Source organism: Crinia signifera, chromosome 5 (genome assembly GCF_055691185.1).
Source record: "Crinia signifera chromosome 5, ASM5569118v1, whole genome shotgun sequence".
NCBI lineage: Eukaryota > Metazoa > Chordata > Amphibia > Anura > Myobatrachidae > Crinia > Crinia signifera.
Window position 1 is genome coordinate 90,963,077 of NC_139221.1, and position 14,242 is coordinate 90,977,318.

The following is a 14,242-nucleotide window of genomic DNA, read 5'->3' on the forward strand; positions in this document are numbered from 1 at the left end:
CACATTCCTCTTAGTTTTGCCTATATAAATTAGGTTACAGCTGCATTTCAATAGGTAGATAACATAAGTAGAGTCACAAGTCACTAGATCACAACCATGAGGGAGGTTGCTAAATTTTGTATTGAGCCAATGGTAGATTTTTCTGTCGATGTGCTTACAGCATATGCAACGGTTGCAAGGGTAAATACCAGATCTTTTTCCCAAGAACTTAGTTTGTAAAGTTGGTGTGGATGTTTGAGTTTTAAACCTGCTTGGAGCCAACATATTTTTAAGGTTGTTTGCCCGTCTAAAAACCATGGGGGGTCTTTCAGGAAGATGAGGACCTAAAATTGGGTCCTTCAAGAGTAAATGCCAGTGTGTATTCAGACTGTTCCTTATTTTGTAATGTTCCTGATTATATTTGGTAACGAACGGTTTACTGTTTTGAAACAAAATAGGAGCATCTTTGACCTTTCCTTGTAGTAAAGGGTCTCTTTGAAGGCTGGAAGCTTTAGATTGGTCCCGTTTTATTTCGTTCAGTTCGTAACCTTTTTCCTGGAACTTCTCAACAAGTGAAGAAGACTGTTCCCAATAGTCCTCTAAAGAGCTACATAGTTCTTACATAAATAGTTATGCTGCAATACAAAAAGAAGGCAGTCACAGATCTGTGACTGCCTTCTTTTTGTATTGCAGCATAACTATTTTTCTTTTTTGGGGGATTATTTTATCCAATTGAACGGGACAGCGATGGGGACGATTTGCGCACCGGGGTACGCAAATCTGTTCCTGGGGGAATGGGAATCATCCCATATATATACAAATAACCCCAATATTGACTATATAGCGCTTTATAAGCGCTATATAGACGATATTATAGTAATTTGGAGTGGCACAGAAGAGGTTTTTAATGAGTTTGTAACCTTTATTCATAATGTGGAATTTAATTTGAGTTTCACTTCAAAATTTGAGAGTAAAGAAATGGATTTTCTTGATTTAAAACTGGTGAGTTCCACATCCACAAATGTTGAAACTAGCACATATTTCAAACCAGTTGACAGCAATAATTATCTTGATTTTAAGAGCTGCCATTATAATAAATGGAAAGTGAACCTTCCATACTCTCAATTGTATAGGTTACGCAGAAATTGCAGCAGCATGAGTACATTTATGAAACAATCTGAGGTTTATATACAACGCTTCAGAGAGAAGGGATATCCAGAATCCATTATCGCTGACGCTATGGAGAGAGCTAAAACTCTTGAGAGAAATAAACTCTTGGAATATAAGATCCCAAGCAACAGCGATAAAGGAAATGCACCTTATTGTCCATTTGTAACACAGTATAACACAGAAAATAAGACAGTCCGTAGGACTTTGAACAAATATTGGTATCTAATTCAAATGGATCCAATATTAAAGGATAAAGTAACATCTCAACCTGAATTAGTGTTCAGAAGGGCCAATACATTGAAAAACAAATTGGCACCTAGTATGTTGCCCGTATTGACTAATGAAACACCAGGAATTTTTAATTGTTCAAAACCACAGGGCTTTTTCAGCTGTGGAAAATGTAAAATGTGTTCTCATGCACAATCGGGACTCAAAACATTTAATGACAGGAACAATAAAAAAATTGAGGTAAAAGGTTTTATCAATTGTAACACCACCTATGTTGTTTATGTGCTACAATGTAGATGTGGGAAACTTTACATCGGTAAAACCAAGAGAAGCTTGAAAATAAGAATCCTAGAGCACTACAGAAATATAAAAAACAAAGTGGATAACCATAGTGTGCCTAGGCATTTCAAAACCTGTCAAAACAGTAACCCGGCGGGGATGTCTTTCTTTGGATTAGAACATGTTACCCTGGATATTAGAAAAGGTAACAGAGATGTTTTACTGGCAAAAAGAGAAACCTTTTGGATTGTCACACTAAACACCTTGTGCCCAATTGGTTTAAATGAAGGAGTGGAAATTACCCCCTTCCTAAGTTAATTATTCTTTTCCAAGACTAACATCCCTTCTTTGAAATATGTCCCCTTTTGTATGTTTATTGTGAGAGAAAACTTGTGCTAATTAAGGCAATTATTCCTTTATAGTTATCATGCTGCTTTTTCTTCTGTTTTAAAGTTCTTATGGTTTAGAGGTTATAATATTATTTATATAGGATTTGCGTCTATGTGAATGTTGAATACCCAATACACCATATTTTAATATTTTCTTCTTAAAGAAATGCCGCTGTAATTGGTTCTTTAAAATACATCGCTGCTAAGGGTCATTTAATACATATCATTTTTTATTAATTGCCCGTCTGCCTTTTTCAGGGAATACTCTAGGAGTTTGAGAAAATTATAACCTGACATCCTTTTGTCCGCATTACTGTAGAGTTGTCTGTTTTGATATTTTTGTATATTTGTGTGTTTTTTGTATTTTTATATATTTGTATATTTGTACTTTTGTACTTTTTCATATGTATTTTTTCTATAATATCTGTATTTTTCTATGATATTTGTATTTTTCTACTTGAACAATCATATTTAAATTCCCATTTGTATATATCATTGATTCCAGTTTATGTGCATTTTGTGCATCATAAGAAGAAATTCATCATCATTTTTAAAGTTATCTCATCTTCCTGTCCTCTAAATGTCTGAGAATTCGACCAAGTTCAGGACTACCTATCGCAAAATTTATAAAAATCAACTAAATATGCCACCGATGTTTTCCGATAATTTCCGATGTTTTTTCATGTTTTATATATATTGCTGTTTTTATATAGATTTTTTTAAATTAGTGCTTTATATTGTAGTAACTGCCTGTAAAACAGTTTTTATATTGATGTAAGCACTTTTTTGTTTGGGGTTAAGAAACCTTCTTTTTACTATGTAACACTATGCACAGGCACTTTTAATTGATATCAGCTGCAACAGCTTGTTAGTCATTAGAAGGTGACTCAGGCTGTATCCAGGCTATAAAGGGGTTGCTGACCGACGCCAGGACCAGCCCTCTGACGAAGTCCTCGTGACGAAACGCGTAGGGGCGTGGCCTGGCGTCGGTCTGAACTCCGTGGTGGATGTGAGAGTGGTGAGAGCACCCGTTTGCCAATCTGTTTGCTGTCGGAGACAGCCCCAGTTCATGCTGTTTATCACCCGCGGTTGTGCCTAACCGTCTATTGTGGTACGTGACACCATTTACAATGTACCTGTGGATGATTTTATTTTTGCGATTGAAATAAAAAGATAAAGCACTATTTGGAGCGCTCCTCTTTCCTCTCCTAGAAATACCGTTTACCTGAGAATCCAGGTGCCCGCAAGGGTAATTAAGAGGAAGCAGCCGGTTGTACATCTGACCTAAAGTGCTGGGAAATTATCTCCTTCTCCCCCAAAGCTAAAGGACTGACTTGAATTCCACTGAAAGGATTAGGACTTGCGCGCTAATTGGACTTTTCTTGTGATATATATATATATATATATATATATATATATATATATATATATATATATATATATATATATATTATTGACTATTGATTATTAAACTCCAGCTAGTTAAGTAAATATTCTAAAAATACAATGGAATAAATACTAGTATGAAATCTTATGAAGGAAACAAATGGTGGAAAAAGTTACCATCCATTTCCACCAAGAGCTGATTCAGCGTGTTTTCTTGTTCATTCTGACCACCAAAGTTCCCACGTCCTCTTTTTCGACCAACAGCATCAATCTCGTCAATGAACAGAATGCAAGGTGCATGCTTCCTGGCCATGCTAAACAAGTCACGTACCTTGAATACAAACACACTGCAACATTGATAAGTTGTCATTTTACTATTTAGTGGAATATTTCAATTGCAAAACAGTGAATTTCTTATAAAAGGTCGCCCCCCCCCCCCCCCCCCCAAAAAAAAGAATAAATAAATACAATGCCAACTGTAATGCTTGCACACATGAACTAATAGTAATTATTCTGGGTTTAAAAAAAATATACCAATTACTTTTTAATCTAGCTAGCTAGGGTACTTATATGTTAGTTGGGCGCCCAACTAGCATACGTACGGTTACTTAGGAAAATCGCATCACATCGCAGGGGCCATTTTAAGGGGCATGCAATGCTATTTTCCTATGTAATTTATTCATTGCTCTCTTAGCCCGGGGGGGTCGCATCGCATCTCCCGCAAAATCGCATGCGATTTTATAGGGTGTACAATGCCATGACATTAGGTATACAATAATAGCATTGTATGACATACAATGAGGTTTTAGGTCGCCCCCACTATCCACGGCACCCGAAGCGTGGCGAGCGCAGCGGAACGCGTCCTCCGACCTTTTCATACCCTCACTATCCATGTCGGCGTGGAGTTTACATGTATTCCGCGTGCGCACACCACACTTCAGGCTCGCCACACTATATGAAATCAACTCCATGCCGACGTGGATAGTGGGGGTATGAAAAGGTCGGAGGACGCGTTCCGCCGCCGCTCGCAAGGCTTCGGGTGGCGTGGATAGTGGGGGTGTGCCTTAAACCTCATTGTATGTCATACAATGCTATTATTGTATACCTAATGTCATGGCATTGTACACCCTCTAAAATCTCATCAAATGCGATTTTGCGTGAGGTGTGATGCGATGCGATCCCCCCGGGGCTAAGAGAGCAGTGAATAAATAACATAGGAAAATCGCATTGCATGCCCCTTGAAATGGCCCATGCGATGCAATGTGATTTCCCTACGCAGAATAGCCCACTAAGCAAATAGCTTAGTGGGCGCCCAACTAACATATAAGTACCCTAGCTAGTTATTATGTGCAGCAATGGAATAGCCTTTCAATAATTTTATCAACAACGTATAAAAAGATCCAGACAGACATGTAATCATCAATGATTGGAGTCTGGCCATACATGTACAGATTTATTGTCAGATCTGGCTGGATGGAACAAAAACCTGGTAATGGATGAGAACAAAATGACAGTTGACCATTTGCTTCAAAATGCTGAAAAAGTGACAAACTGTCACTAACTAACATATTACCAGGTTTTTGTTCCAACCAGCCAGATCTCAGGTATGATAGGATATAAATGCAATAAAAGGATTTATACAAAACCAGGTATTAATTCTCAGTATCCCACACAATCTGGGAAACGTGAATAATTCCAATTTTCCACAAAGGAATTTCTCTCCTATTGAATATGGATGGAAAAGACAATAGGGAGAGACATGGTGCAGATCATTTAAAATAAAAACAATTTAATACATTCCAGTACACTCACAAGTGTTGCAGATAAAAAGGCGTGTAACAAAGAATCCAGGGCAATACAGCATACACAATGATGTTGGTCGGAAGGAAGTCCTGTTCAGGGTCCCTTGGTCCGGAGTCAAGGGGGGCTCAGTCCAGGGTCCTTTACCGATGTAGATGCCGCTGCTCAAGGATCGATGTACAGATCATACCTGAGGTCTATTACCCTCTTTACATAGCTACTGCATTTATATCCTATCATACCTGAGGTCTATTACCCTCTTTACATAGCTACTATCTGAGCGCCACCTGGCAGTTCCACTTCTCCCTTTTTGCACAATTGTCTATACTGAGTAGTTAGAGGTGTATCTACTCTGTGGTTCTGTATGGTAGCTGCACTGAGGTTTAATTGCGCGTTCACATTGCTTAACTATTGCATGTCCAACCAGCCAGATCTGACAATAAATCTGTAGATGTATGGCCGGCTTTGACACTGGTAATGTGCTTGAACCTTTGAGTGATAGGGTGATCATTGTATCTGACAATTGTGAACAGCAAATGTGTCTAGTTGCAAAAAAAGAACCTGGACAAGATGTCAAGATCTGTGAGGTTGTAAAAGATTGCATGGGCAGAAAGTAAAAGCTAATCGGTTGCAGATTGAACACACAAACAGACCTAAATGTGCCCTGTTGCTGCATATGCCTTGTGGTAGCAAATGATTTCCTACTTCCAACATCCAGATATTTACCTTTGGCCTTATGGCTTATGTATCATTGGGTCGACCAATATTAGGTCTATATGCATTGCGTTGACCATTGAAGGTCAACATGGCTATGACACATGAAATAGGTCAACATGCCTAACGTCGACATGGTTGGAAGATAGACACAAGCATTAGGTCAACAATAGCTAGTTTGACAGTCAAAAGGTCACATGGGGTTTTCACCTTTTTTTTTGTCCCGAATGTCGACGTGGTTGACATGGACACCGATAAAGTGTACAGCGTCCGCTCGCCATGCTTTGCACGCGGTGCCTTGCTACGCTCGGTACACTATTTTAGTCTCCCTAGTGGATGGTAGGGCATGAAATACCGCCTGTCGGCACATGTCGGCTCAAAAGAAAAAAGAAGTAAAAAACCAATGTCGACCTTTTGACTGTCGACTTAATGCTTGTGTCGACCTTCCAACCATGTCAACTTCAGGCATGTCGACATTTCAAGTGTTGACCTAAGCTATGTTAACCTTCATTAATCGACCCAATGCATGTCGACCTAACGACCATATACGGCTGTGGTCATAAAGTCTAAATAGTTTGGCCTTTAAAAGTGATGTTTTTACAGTTTCCAAAGCATTTGGCAAAATACAAAAATAGGCACAGAGCAACCCAGAAACGTGATGTGCATTTGTGCACACTACACGCTAGCAGATTTTGCAATTCGTACATGATCCTAAATCACATTAGCAACACTTAAGGCCCCCATACATTAGTCCGACTTGTCCTAGGGACAAGTCGGACCTGATTTCCCCTGCTGCCGGAAGGGGGAAGCACGATTAGGCACTTGATGTGCCAAGGTTTGCATATGATAAATCGCATGGATTTATCACATGCAGTCCCCGGGGAGCTGCAGGAGGAGGGAGCCGTGCGGGGGACGGCAGCGGGATGCCGGCTAATTGAGAGCCGAGCAGGGAGAGGCTACATAGGGACCCAGGCAGGAGGAAGCTGTTGCGGTGACAGCGGGAGGCGAGCAGGGAGAACTTGATGACATGACACTGGCTGCTGGGCAGCGCCGCAGCGGCGGGAGCCGGGAGGAACAGATAACTTAATCCGATTTCGGATCTGGCCGAAATCGGACCAAAATCGGCTAGTTTTGATGCCCCCTCAGATCCGATGCGTGGTCCTGTGCGCATTGGATCTGCGTCGGGTGGTCGGACCTGCTGCACGTCCGATCACCCGACTTGGGACCTAGTCTGTAGTGGTAGTAGGGCGGCGGGGTGGGCGGCAAGTGCAGGGTCTGGGGCGGCTCTGCAGAAACACTGCGCTGGTCAGCGGCGGCAGTGTTTTGAAAACAATTCAAACAATAGGCCTGCCGCTGATTGGCTGAGGGAGAGAGCGCTCCCAGCCAATCATCAACGAGGTCGCTGATTGGTTGAGAGCGCATCCTCTCTCAGCGGCCAGCCTATAGTTTGAATTGTTTTCAAAACACTGCCGCCGCTGACCGCACGGTCTCCGCAGTGACCATCCAGACGGACACTGTGGAGACTCCTGCCCGCCCTGGACCCCATCCAGCTCGGACTCCAGACCCCCTGCAGTTCCCCGGGAATTTACATGGGATAAATCGCATGCAATTTATCCCATGTGAAAAATGGCACATCAAGTGCCAAATCGTAGTGAGCTCTCCCGGGGAGCTGCCGGAAGAGCTCAGAGGACATTAGGTCCGACTTGTCTTTCAGACAAGTCGGCCTAATGTATGGGGGCCTTTAGCCTTAATACACTATAAGATTTATCTGACCTGTAAAATTGCATCTGATTTCCCTTGAACTTCCCCGGCAGCTTCCCAGGAGGCCTACATACAATTTGACAATTGATGTGCAATTTTTTTACATCCAATTTGCGACAGATAAGTCACATGTGATTTATCTGACGCAAATTGGATGTGCCATGAGATTTATCTGATGGGATGGCGCTATATATATATAAAGCAGGGGCCATTTTAACTCTCTGCACACTCTGTTCTGTAACTTGTGAGGCTGGTTTTTACTTGCTGAGCATTTACATAGCTATAGTGCATTTCTTTGTTCAGCTTTTCTGAAAAAAGTGCATTCTTTCTGATTCTGTCATGGATTCTCGCTACCACCTTCTTCAAGCCTATGGCTCTCTGAAGTTGAGACATGAGAGGGCTCAGCAACGGAAGAGGTCCTGCTGGACCAAGGAGTGGCTTCTGAAGAGGGACTCGCACATGTCGCTCGGACTCCAGACCCCCTGCAGCTCCCCAGGAATTTACATGGGATAAATCGCATGCAATTTATCCCATGTGAAAAATGGCACATCAAGTGCCAAATCGTAGTGAGCTCTCCCGGGGAGCTGCCGGAAGAGCTCAGAGGACATTAGGTCCGACTTGTCTTTCAGACAAGTCGGCCCAATGTATGGGGGCCTTTAGCCTTAATACACTATGAGATTTATCTGACCTGTAAAATTGCATCTGATTTCCCTTGAACTTCCCAGGAGGCCTACATACAATTTGACAATTGATGTGCAATTTTTTTACATCCAATTTATGACAGATAAGTCACATGTGATTTATCTGACGCAAATTGGATGTGCCATGAGATTTATCTGATGGGATATGTGCCCGGAGGGAGCTGGAAGAAAGGAAAAAACAACACACTTCCGAGAGGAGGTCAAACATAACATAACAAGTCACACACACACACACACACTCACATAGAGTGAAAATATAGTTTGAAGAACAGCATTCATAACAGAATGAACCCATCCATAAAAAACTTGGTAAAACTCAGAATTCAGACTAAGTATAACAGTCACTTATCCTCAGGTAATTGAAACAACCTGAAACAAAACAGTAAAAAGGAGAGACAGCGTCGGGTGGGCGTCCAGTGTCACCTATGGAGTCTGAGAAAGTACAGATTAGTACCTGTTAATAGGCTTTCCTCTACTCCACCATGGCAGCATACATATGGGTTACGCCCTCTTGGGTAGATATCTGGAAAGGAACACAAAAAAACAGACACTGCCCCTATATAAGGACCTCCTCCCTTGGGCTCTGTGTCTTATTAAACAGCTCCTTATAACATAATACTTAAATACTTAAATGGGACGGGAAAAACGGCTGCCATGGTGGAGTAGAGGAAAGCCTATTAACAGGTACTAATCTGTACTTTCCTCTACCTCCCCATGGCAGCATACATATGGGTATACCCAAGCAGTTTTACTTCACTGGGTGGGACATACATAATTATGAAAGGATACGGTTACTTCACCACCTCCGTCTGTAGCTTGTACGTATTACTATCATACGACTGCGCTCAATATTTTGCGCCCCATGCTGGCATCTTGGGATGCTGTGACGTCTACCCTGTAGTGCTTGGTAAACGTGTGTGCAGATGACCAGCACGCTGCTCTGCATACTTCTTCTATTGATGTGGACTCCCTTTCGGCCCAGGATGCCGCCAAGGACCTGGTCGAATGGGCTTTAAGCCCCACCGGGATTTCCACTTTCCTAATTTTGTATGCTTCACTGATGCATGCTTTAATCCATCTTGAAATGGTAGTTTTTGTAGCTCCCAGCCCTTTATTCCTGCCTTCCATCAGTACGAACAGTCTTTTTGATTTCCTAAAAGCCTGTACCCTTCTTATGTACGCTTTTAAGGCCCTCGTCACATCTAGATTGTGTAGCCTTTCTTCTTTAGTATTCTTAGGATTCGCACAGAATGAAGGAAGGATTATTTCTTGGTTGAGATGGAAGCTGGAAACTACTTTAGGTAAAAATGTAGGATTCGTCCTCAGCACTGCCCTGTCTTCGAAGAAGTTTAAAAATGGTTCTTGCACCCACAGGGCCTGGAGCTCAGATACTCTCCTTGCTGACGTAATGGCTATAAGAAAAACCACCTTCATCGTAAGATACTTGAGCGATATCTCCTCTATAGGCTCGAATGGAGCCTCCGTCAGTGCGTTAAGTACCAGATTAAGATCCCACGGGGCCATAGGGTTGTGGAAGGTTGGCCTGATCTTTTTAATCGCCTGAACGAACCTCTGGATGTACTTATTGTCCGCAATTTTTGTATCTAACATCGCCCCAATGGCCGAAATCTGTACTTTTAAAGAATTTGCCGCCAGCTTTTTCTCTAGTCCTGCTTGCAGGAAGTCCAGAATGGTAGGTATTAACCTAGGGTTTTTGTTATTTTCTTTACAGAAGAATACATACTTGCTCCATATTCTATAATAAGTCACGGATGTCGACTTCTTCCTTGCTTTCAGTAATGTGTCGACTACTTTCTGGGAAAACCCTTTCCCTCTAAGTGTCCTGGTTTCAGTAACCAAGCCGCCAGGCTCCAGCTTGCTGGCTGTCGCTGATGAAACCGACCTTGCCCGATGAGATCCTCGTGGTCGGGTAGGAACCATGGCCCCGCTATCGCCATCCTTACTAGTTTGGCAAACCAAGGTCTTCTTGGCCAGTAGGGCAGGATTGTTATTACCGTGGCAGTCTCTCGCTGTACTTTGTTCAGGAATCTGTGGATGATTGTAAACGGGGGAAACGCATACACCAGCTCCGCTCCCCACTTCGCCGTGAGAGCGTCCGTCTGCCATGCTGTCGGCTCCCAGTGTCTGGAGATGAACCTTGGAACCTTTGCATTGCTTGCCGTTGCCATCAGGTCCACTTCTGGTACCCCCCATTCTTTTGTCAGTTGTGTAAACACCGCTGCTGACAACTGCCACTCTCCTGGGACTAGCCTGTACCTGCTCAGAGCGTCTGCCCTGACGTTTTCTCTTCCTGCCACGAACACTGCAGAGATGCTCCTGACATGACGTTCTGCCCATTTCAGGATAAGCGTGACTTCTGCCATCAGTTTCCGGCTCCTTGTACCCCCTTGTTTGTTCAGGTACATGACCACTGACTGGTTGTCCGATCTTATTATCAGATCTTTGCCTCTTATTAGCTCCTGAAATTCTTGACATGCCAAGAACACCGCCCGCATCTCTCTTACGTTTGAATGTTGCCGGCCCATAGCCTGGTCCCATTCTCCTTGTGTCGACTGCTCTTCGCACACCGCGCCCCATCCTGTCTCGCTGGCGTCCGTCGTGACCACTACTTGTGGATTGGTCGCGAATGACTTCCCCTTGGTCAGCCTGTGTGCTTTTGACCACCAGAGCAGATCTTCTATCGCTCCTTTTGACAGATATATTCTCTGTCTTCGGTCCTTCGCATCCCCGTTCCACTGTCTCAAGAAGCAATTTTGCAGCGTCCTGATGTGGAATCTGGCCCAACTGGTCGTATCTAATGCGGCCGACAGGATACCGAGTACCCTCATGCAGTCTTCTGAGTACACCACCTTTTTCCTTAACATCCCTTTCACCTCCTGTAGAAGCTTTAGGCGTCTGTCTTCTGTTAATTTTATAGTCATTTCTTTTGTATCCAGAATGATCCCTAGGTACTTCACCTCTTGTGTCGGTACTAGCTGACTTTTTTGGATGTTGATTAACCATCCGTGTTGTCTCAAGTAGTCTAGCACTATCCTTGTATGTGCTTCCGCCATTTCTTTGGTATCTGCCGCAATCAAAAGGTCGTCCAAGTATGGCCAGATTGCAATGCCTAACACCCTTAAGTTGGCCACCAGAACCACCAGAATTTTCGTAAAAGTTCTCGGGGATGTAGACAGGCCGAACGGCAGCGATGTGAACTGGTATGTTATTTGTCTTAGGCGAAACCTGAGAAACCTTTGGTGTCCCAGAAATATCGGGACGTGTAAGTATGCATCCTTTAGATCGATTGTTGTTAGAAACATCCCTCTTTCTATATCTGGTATGATGGATCTGATTGACTCCATTCTGAATCGTTTCACATGAACATAGGTATTCAGCCTTCTTAGGTCTAATATAGTTCTGAACCCCCCTGACGGTTTTTTCACGACAAAGAATCTTGAAAACCATCCCAGATCTTCGTCTTGTTTGGGAATTCTTATGACCACTCCTTGTTCTATCATGGTCTGTAGGCTGCTGAATAAGGCAGCTCTTTCTTCCGAATTGCTGGGGATAGGTGATACTTCCATCCAGCTTCCTGGTACTGTGACAAATTCTATTTTGTAGCCTGATGAGACTACTTCCAATACCCACTTGTCCTGTACTGACTGATGCCAAGCCTGTTGATATTGCATCAGCCTGCCGCCTACTTTCTCTCTGGCGTCATTGCTGGTTTTGCCTGAAGGCAAACCTGCCATCTCTGCCTCTTTGTCCACGAAAATTATATCTGTTACCCAGCCAAGGCCTGCGAAAGCCTCTGCCTGGCCTATATGTTTTCGCTTCTCTGAAGTCCGTGGATTGGTACCGGGATGATTTATTGAATGACCCCCTTCTTGCGGCCTTATCTTGCGGTAGCCATACCGACTTACCACCTGATACTTTAGTGATAATTTCGTCTAATTGTTGCCCAAACAAGTAACTCCCTTGGAAGGGCAAAGAGATAAGTTTGTTTTTGGACTGACAGTCCGCCGCCCAAGGCTTCAGCCACAAGGCCCTTCTTATTACCGCAGTTGTAGCGTTAGATCTGGCCGCCAACCGTACCATATCCAGGGAAGCATCACATAAAAATTCTACAGCGACCTGTATGTTTTGTGCCACCTTCAGCAGTTCTGACCTCTTAATGCCATCCAACATGTCGGACTCCAGGTCCTGGCACCATGATCTTAGGACTCTGGTAGTTACTGCTGCTGCTGATGAAGCCTTCATAGAAGCCCCTATTGTGGCATGTTGCTTCCTCAGACTCATCTCAATTTTTCTTTCCATCGAGTCCTTAAATATGTTCGCATCCTCTAATGGGAGCGTCGTTTTCCTTGAGATGCGTGCTATAGCCGCATCCACCTTGGGTGCCTCATCCCACTTTTTGACCTGCTCATGGTCAAAGGGGTACATCTTAGATACTCTTAAGGGTACTGCCACCTTTTTATCGGGGTGTCCCCATTCCTCTTCCACTACCTCTTGTAGCGTTTTGGATAATGGAAAGGCTTTATTTTTCCTCTTTTTGTCCTTAAACAAAAGATCCTGCAGCTTACCCTCCTCCTGAGGGTCCTCTATGTTGAGTGACTTATGCACTAAGCAAAGTAGGTTCTCCAGTAAGTCAGGGTTAAACTCCACCCCATCTTTTTCCTGGAACCTTCCTCCATCTCTTCCTCCGGCTTCCCAGAGGGGCCTGGCTCTGATCCTTCGGAGTCAGAACGCACTGCCCTAGGCCTCTTCCCTGAGGACTTGACAAACTCATCTTTAGACATAAAGGTGTCTGCCAGCTCAGTTTTAAGCAACTTCACTAAATCAGTTATCTGTATAGATCCCATCTGCACCGAGCTCCTGCATTTGCTGCATTCAGGACCTGAGCATTTATCAGGTAATACTTTATCACAGGATGAGCACTTCCTTTTGTGCTTAGCCTTAACTTCTCCTTTTTCTTTGCCAGTATCAGACCTAGCAAGAAAACCCTATTTTAGTTATATGTATCAAACAAAAAATTTTTCCTTAGCCAAAACAGCGCTATTTCAATGTGGCTTACCCTGGCTTACTCGGCTGTTTTTTCTCTTCCTCCATTATTATTTTTATCACAGACTCACTGAAACAACATGAGACCTCCGTTATAGGTAAGTAAAACAACCAAGTCCCAGCAGCGCTGCTGCTTGTCGGGACCTTACCCCAGTCTGCTGGTATCAAACGCTTTCCGCTTGTCTGCACCTCCGTATGGACACAGTCCTGTGCACGATCACCGGCATCCAGACACTCTGAGACGCCTTCCGATGACCTCAGACGCTCTAAGGCGTCTCCTATGTACCACGCGTGACGCCCTGCGTCATCACGCGTCGCGTCACGGAAGTGCGCCTCTCCCTCTGCATCCATGCCTGCTGCTGATGCCGGCGTCGTTACCCGCAACCGCTCCTGGCGGCGGGGTACTCCAGCAGATGGACGTCCCAACTGCCCTCGACAGCGGGGGTCCAAAAACGCCATTACCCCTTACTGCACTCGGCAGGGGAGCCAGCCTTCTTCTCAGCCACTTCACAGGGTAAGCCATGCACATCTACCCGGAAAGGAAAAAAAGACACAGAGCCCAAGGGAGGAGGTCCTTATATAGGGGCAGTGTCTGTTTTTTTGTGTTCCTTTCCAGATATCTACCCAAGAGGGCGTAACCCATATGTATGCTGCCATGGGGAGGTAGAGGAAAAGGATTTAACAGTAAGTACAAAATCCCCTTTTCTCTTTCCTCCACTAGGTGACACTGGAGAGTTACAGTGGGGACGTCCCAGAGCTCCCAACACGGGT

At 43.8% G+C, this 14,242-nt stretch overlaps 1 protein-coding gene across 1 annotated transcript in view; it reads right to left on the reverse strand.

Moving 5' to 3' along the window:
• The window catches only part of AFG3L2 (AFG3 like matrix AAA peptidase subunit 2), a 55,346-nt gene that overhangs the window by 11,285 nt on the left and 29,819 nt on the right, over positions 1–14,242 (reverse strand). Inside the window, 1 exon segment of the mRNA XM_083187674.1 lies at positions 3,609–3,762. Within this exon segment, the coding sequence (XP_083043800.1) occupies positions 3,609–3,762 (154 nt within the window).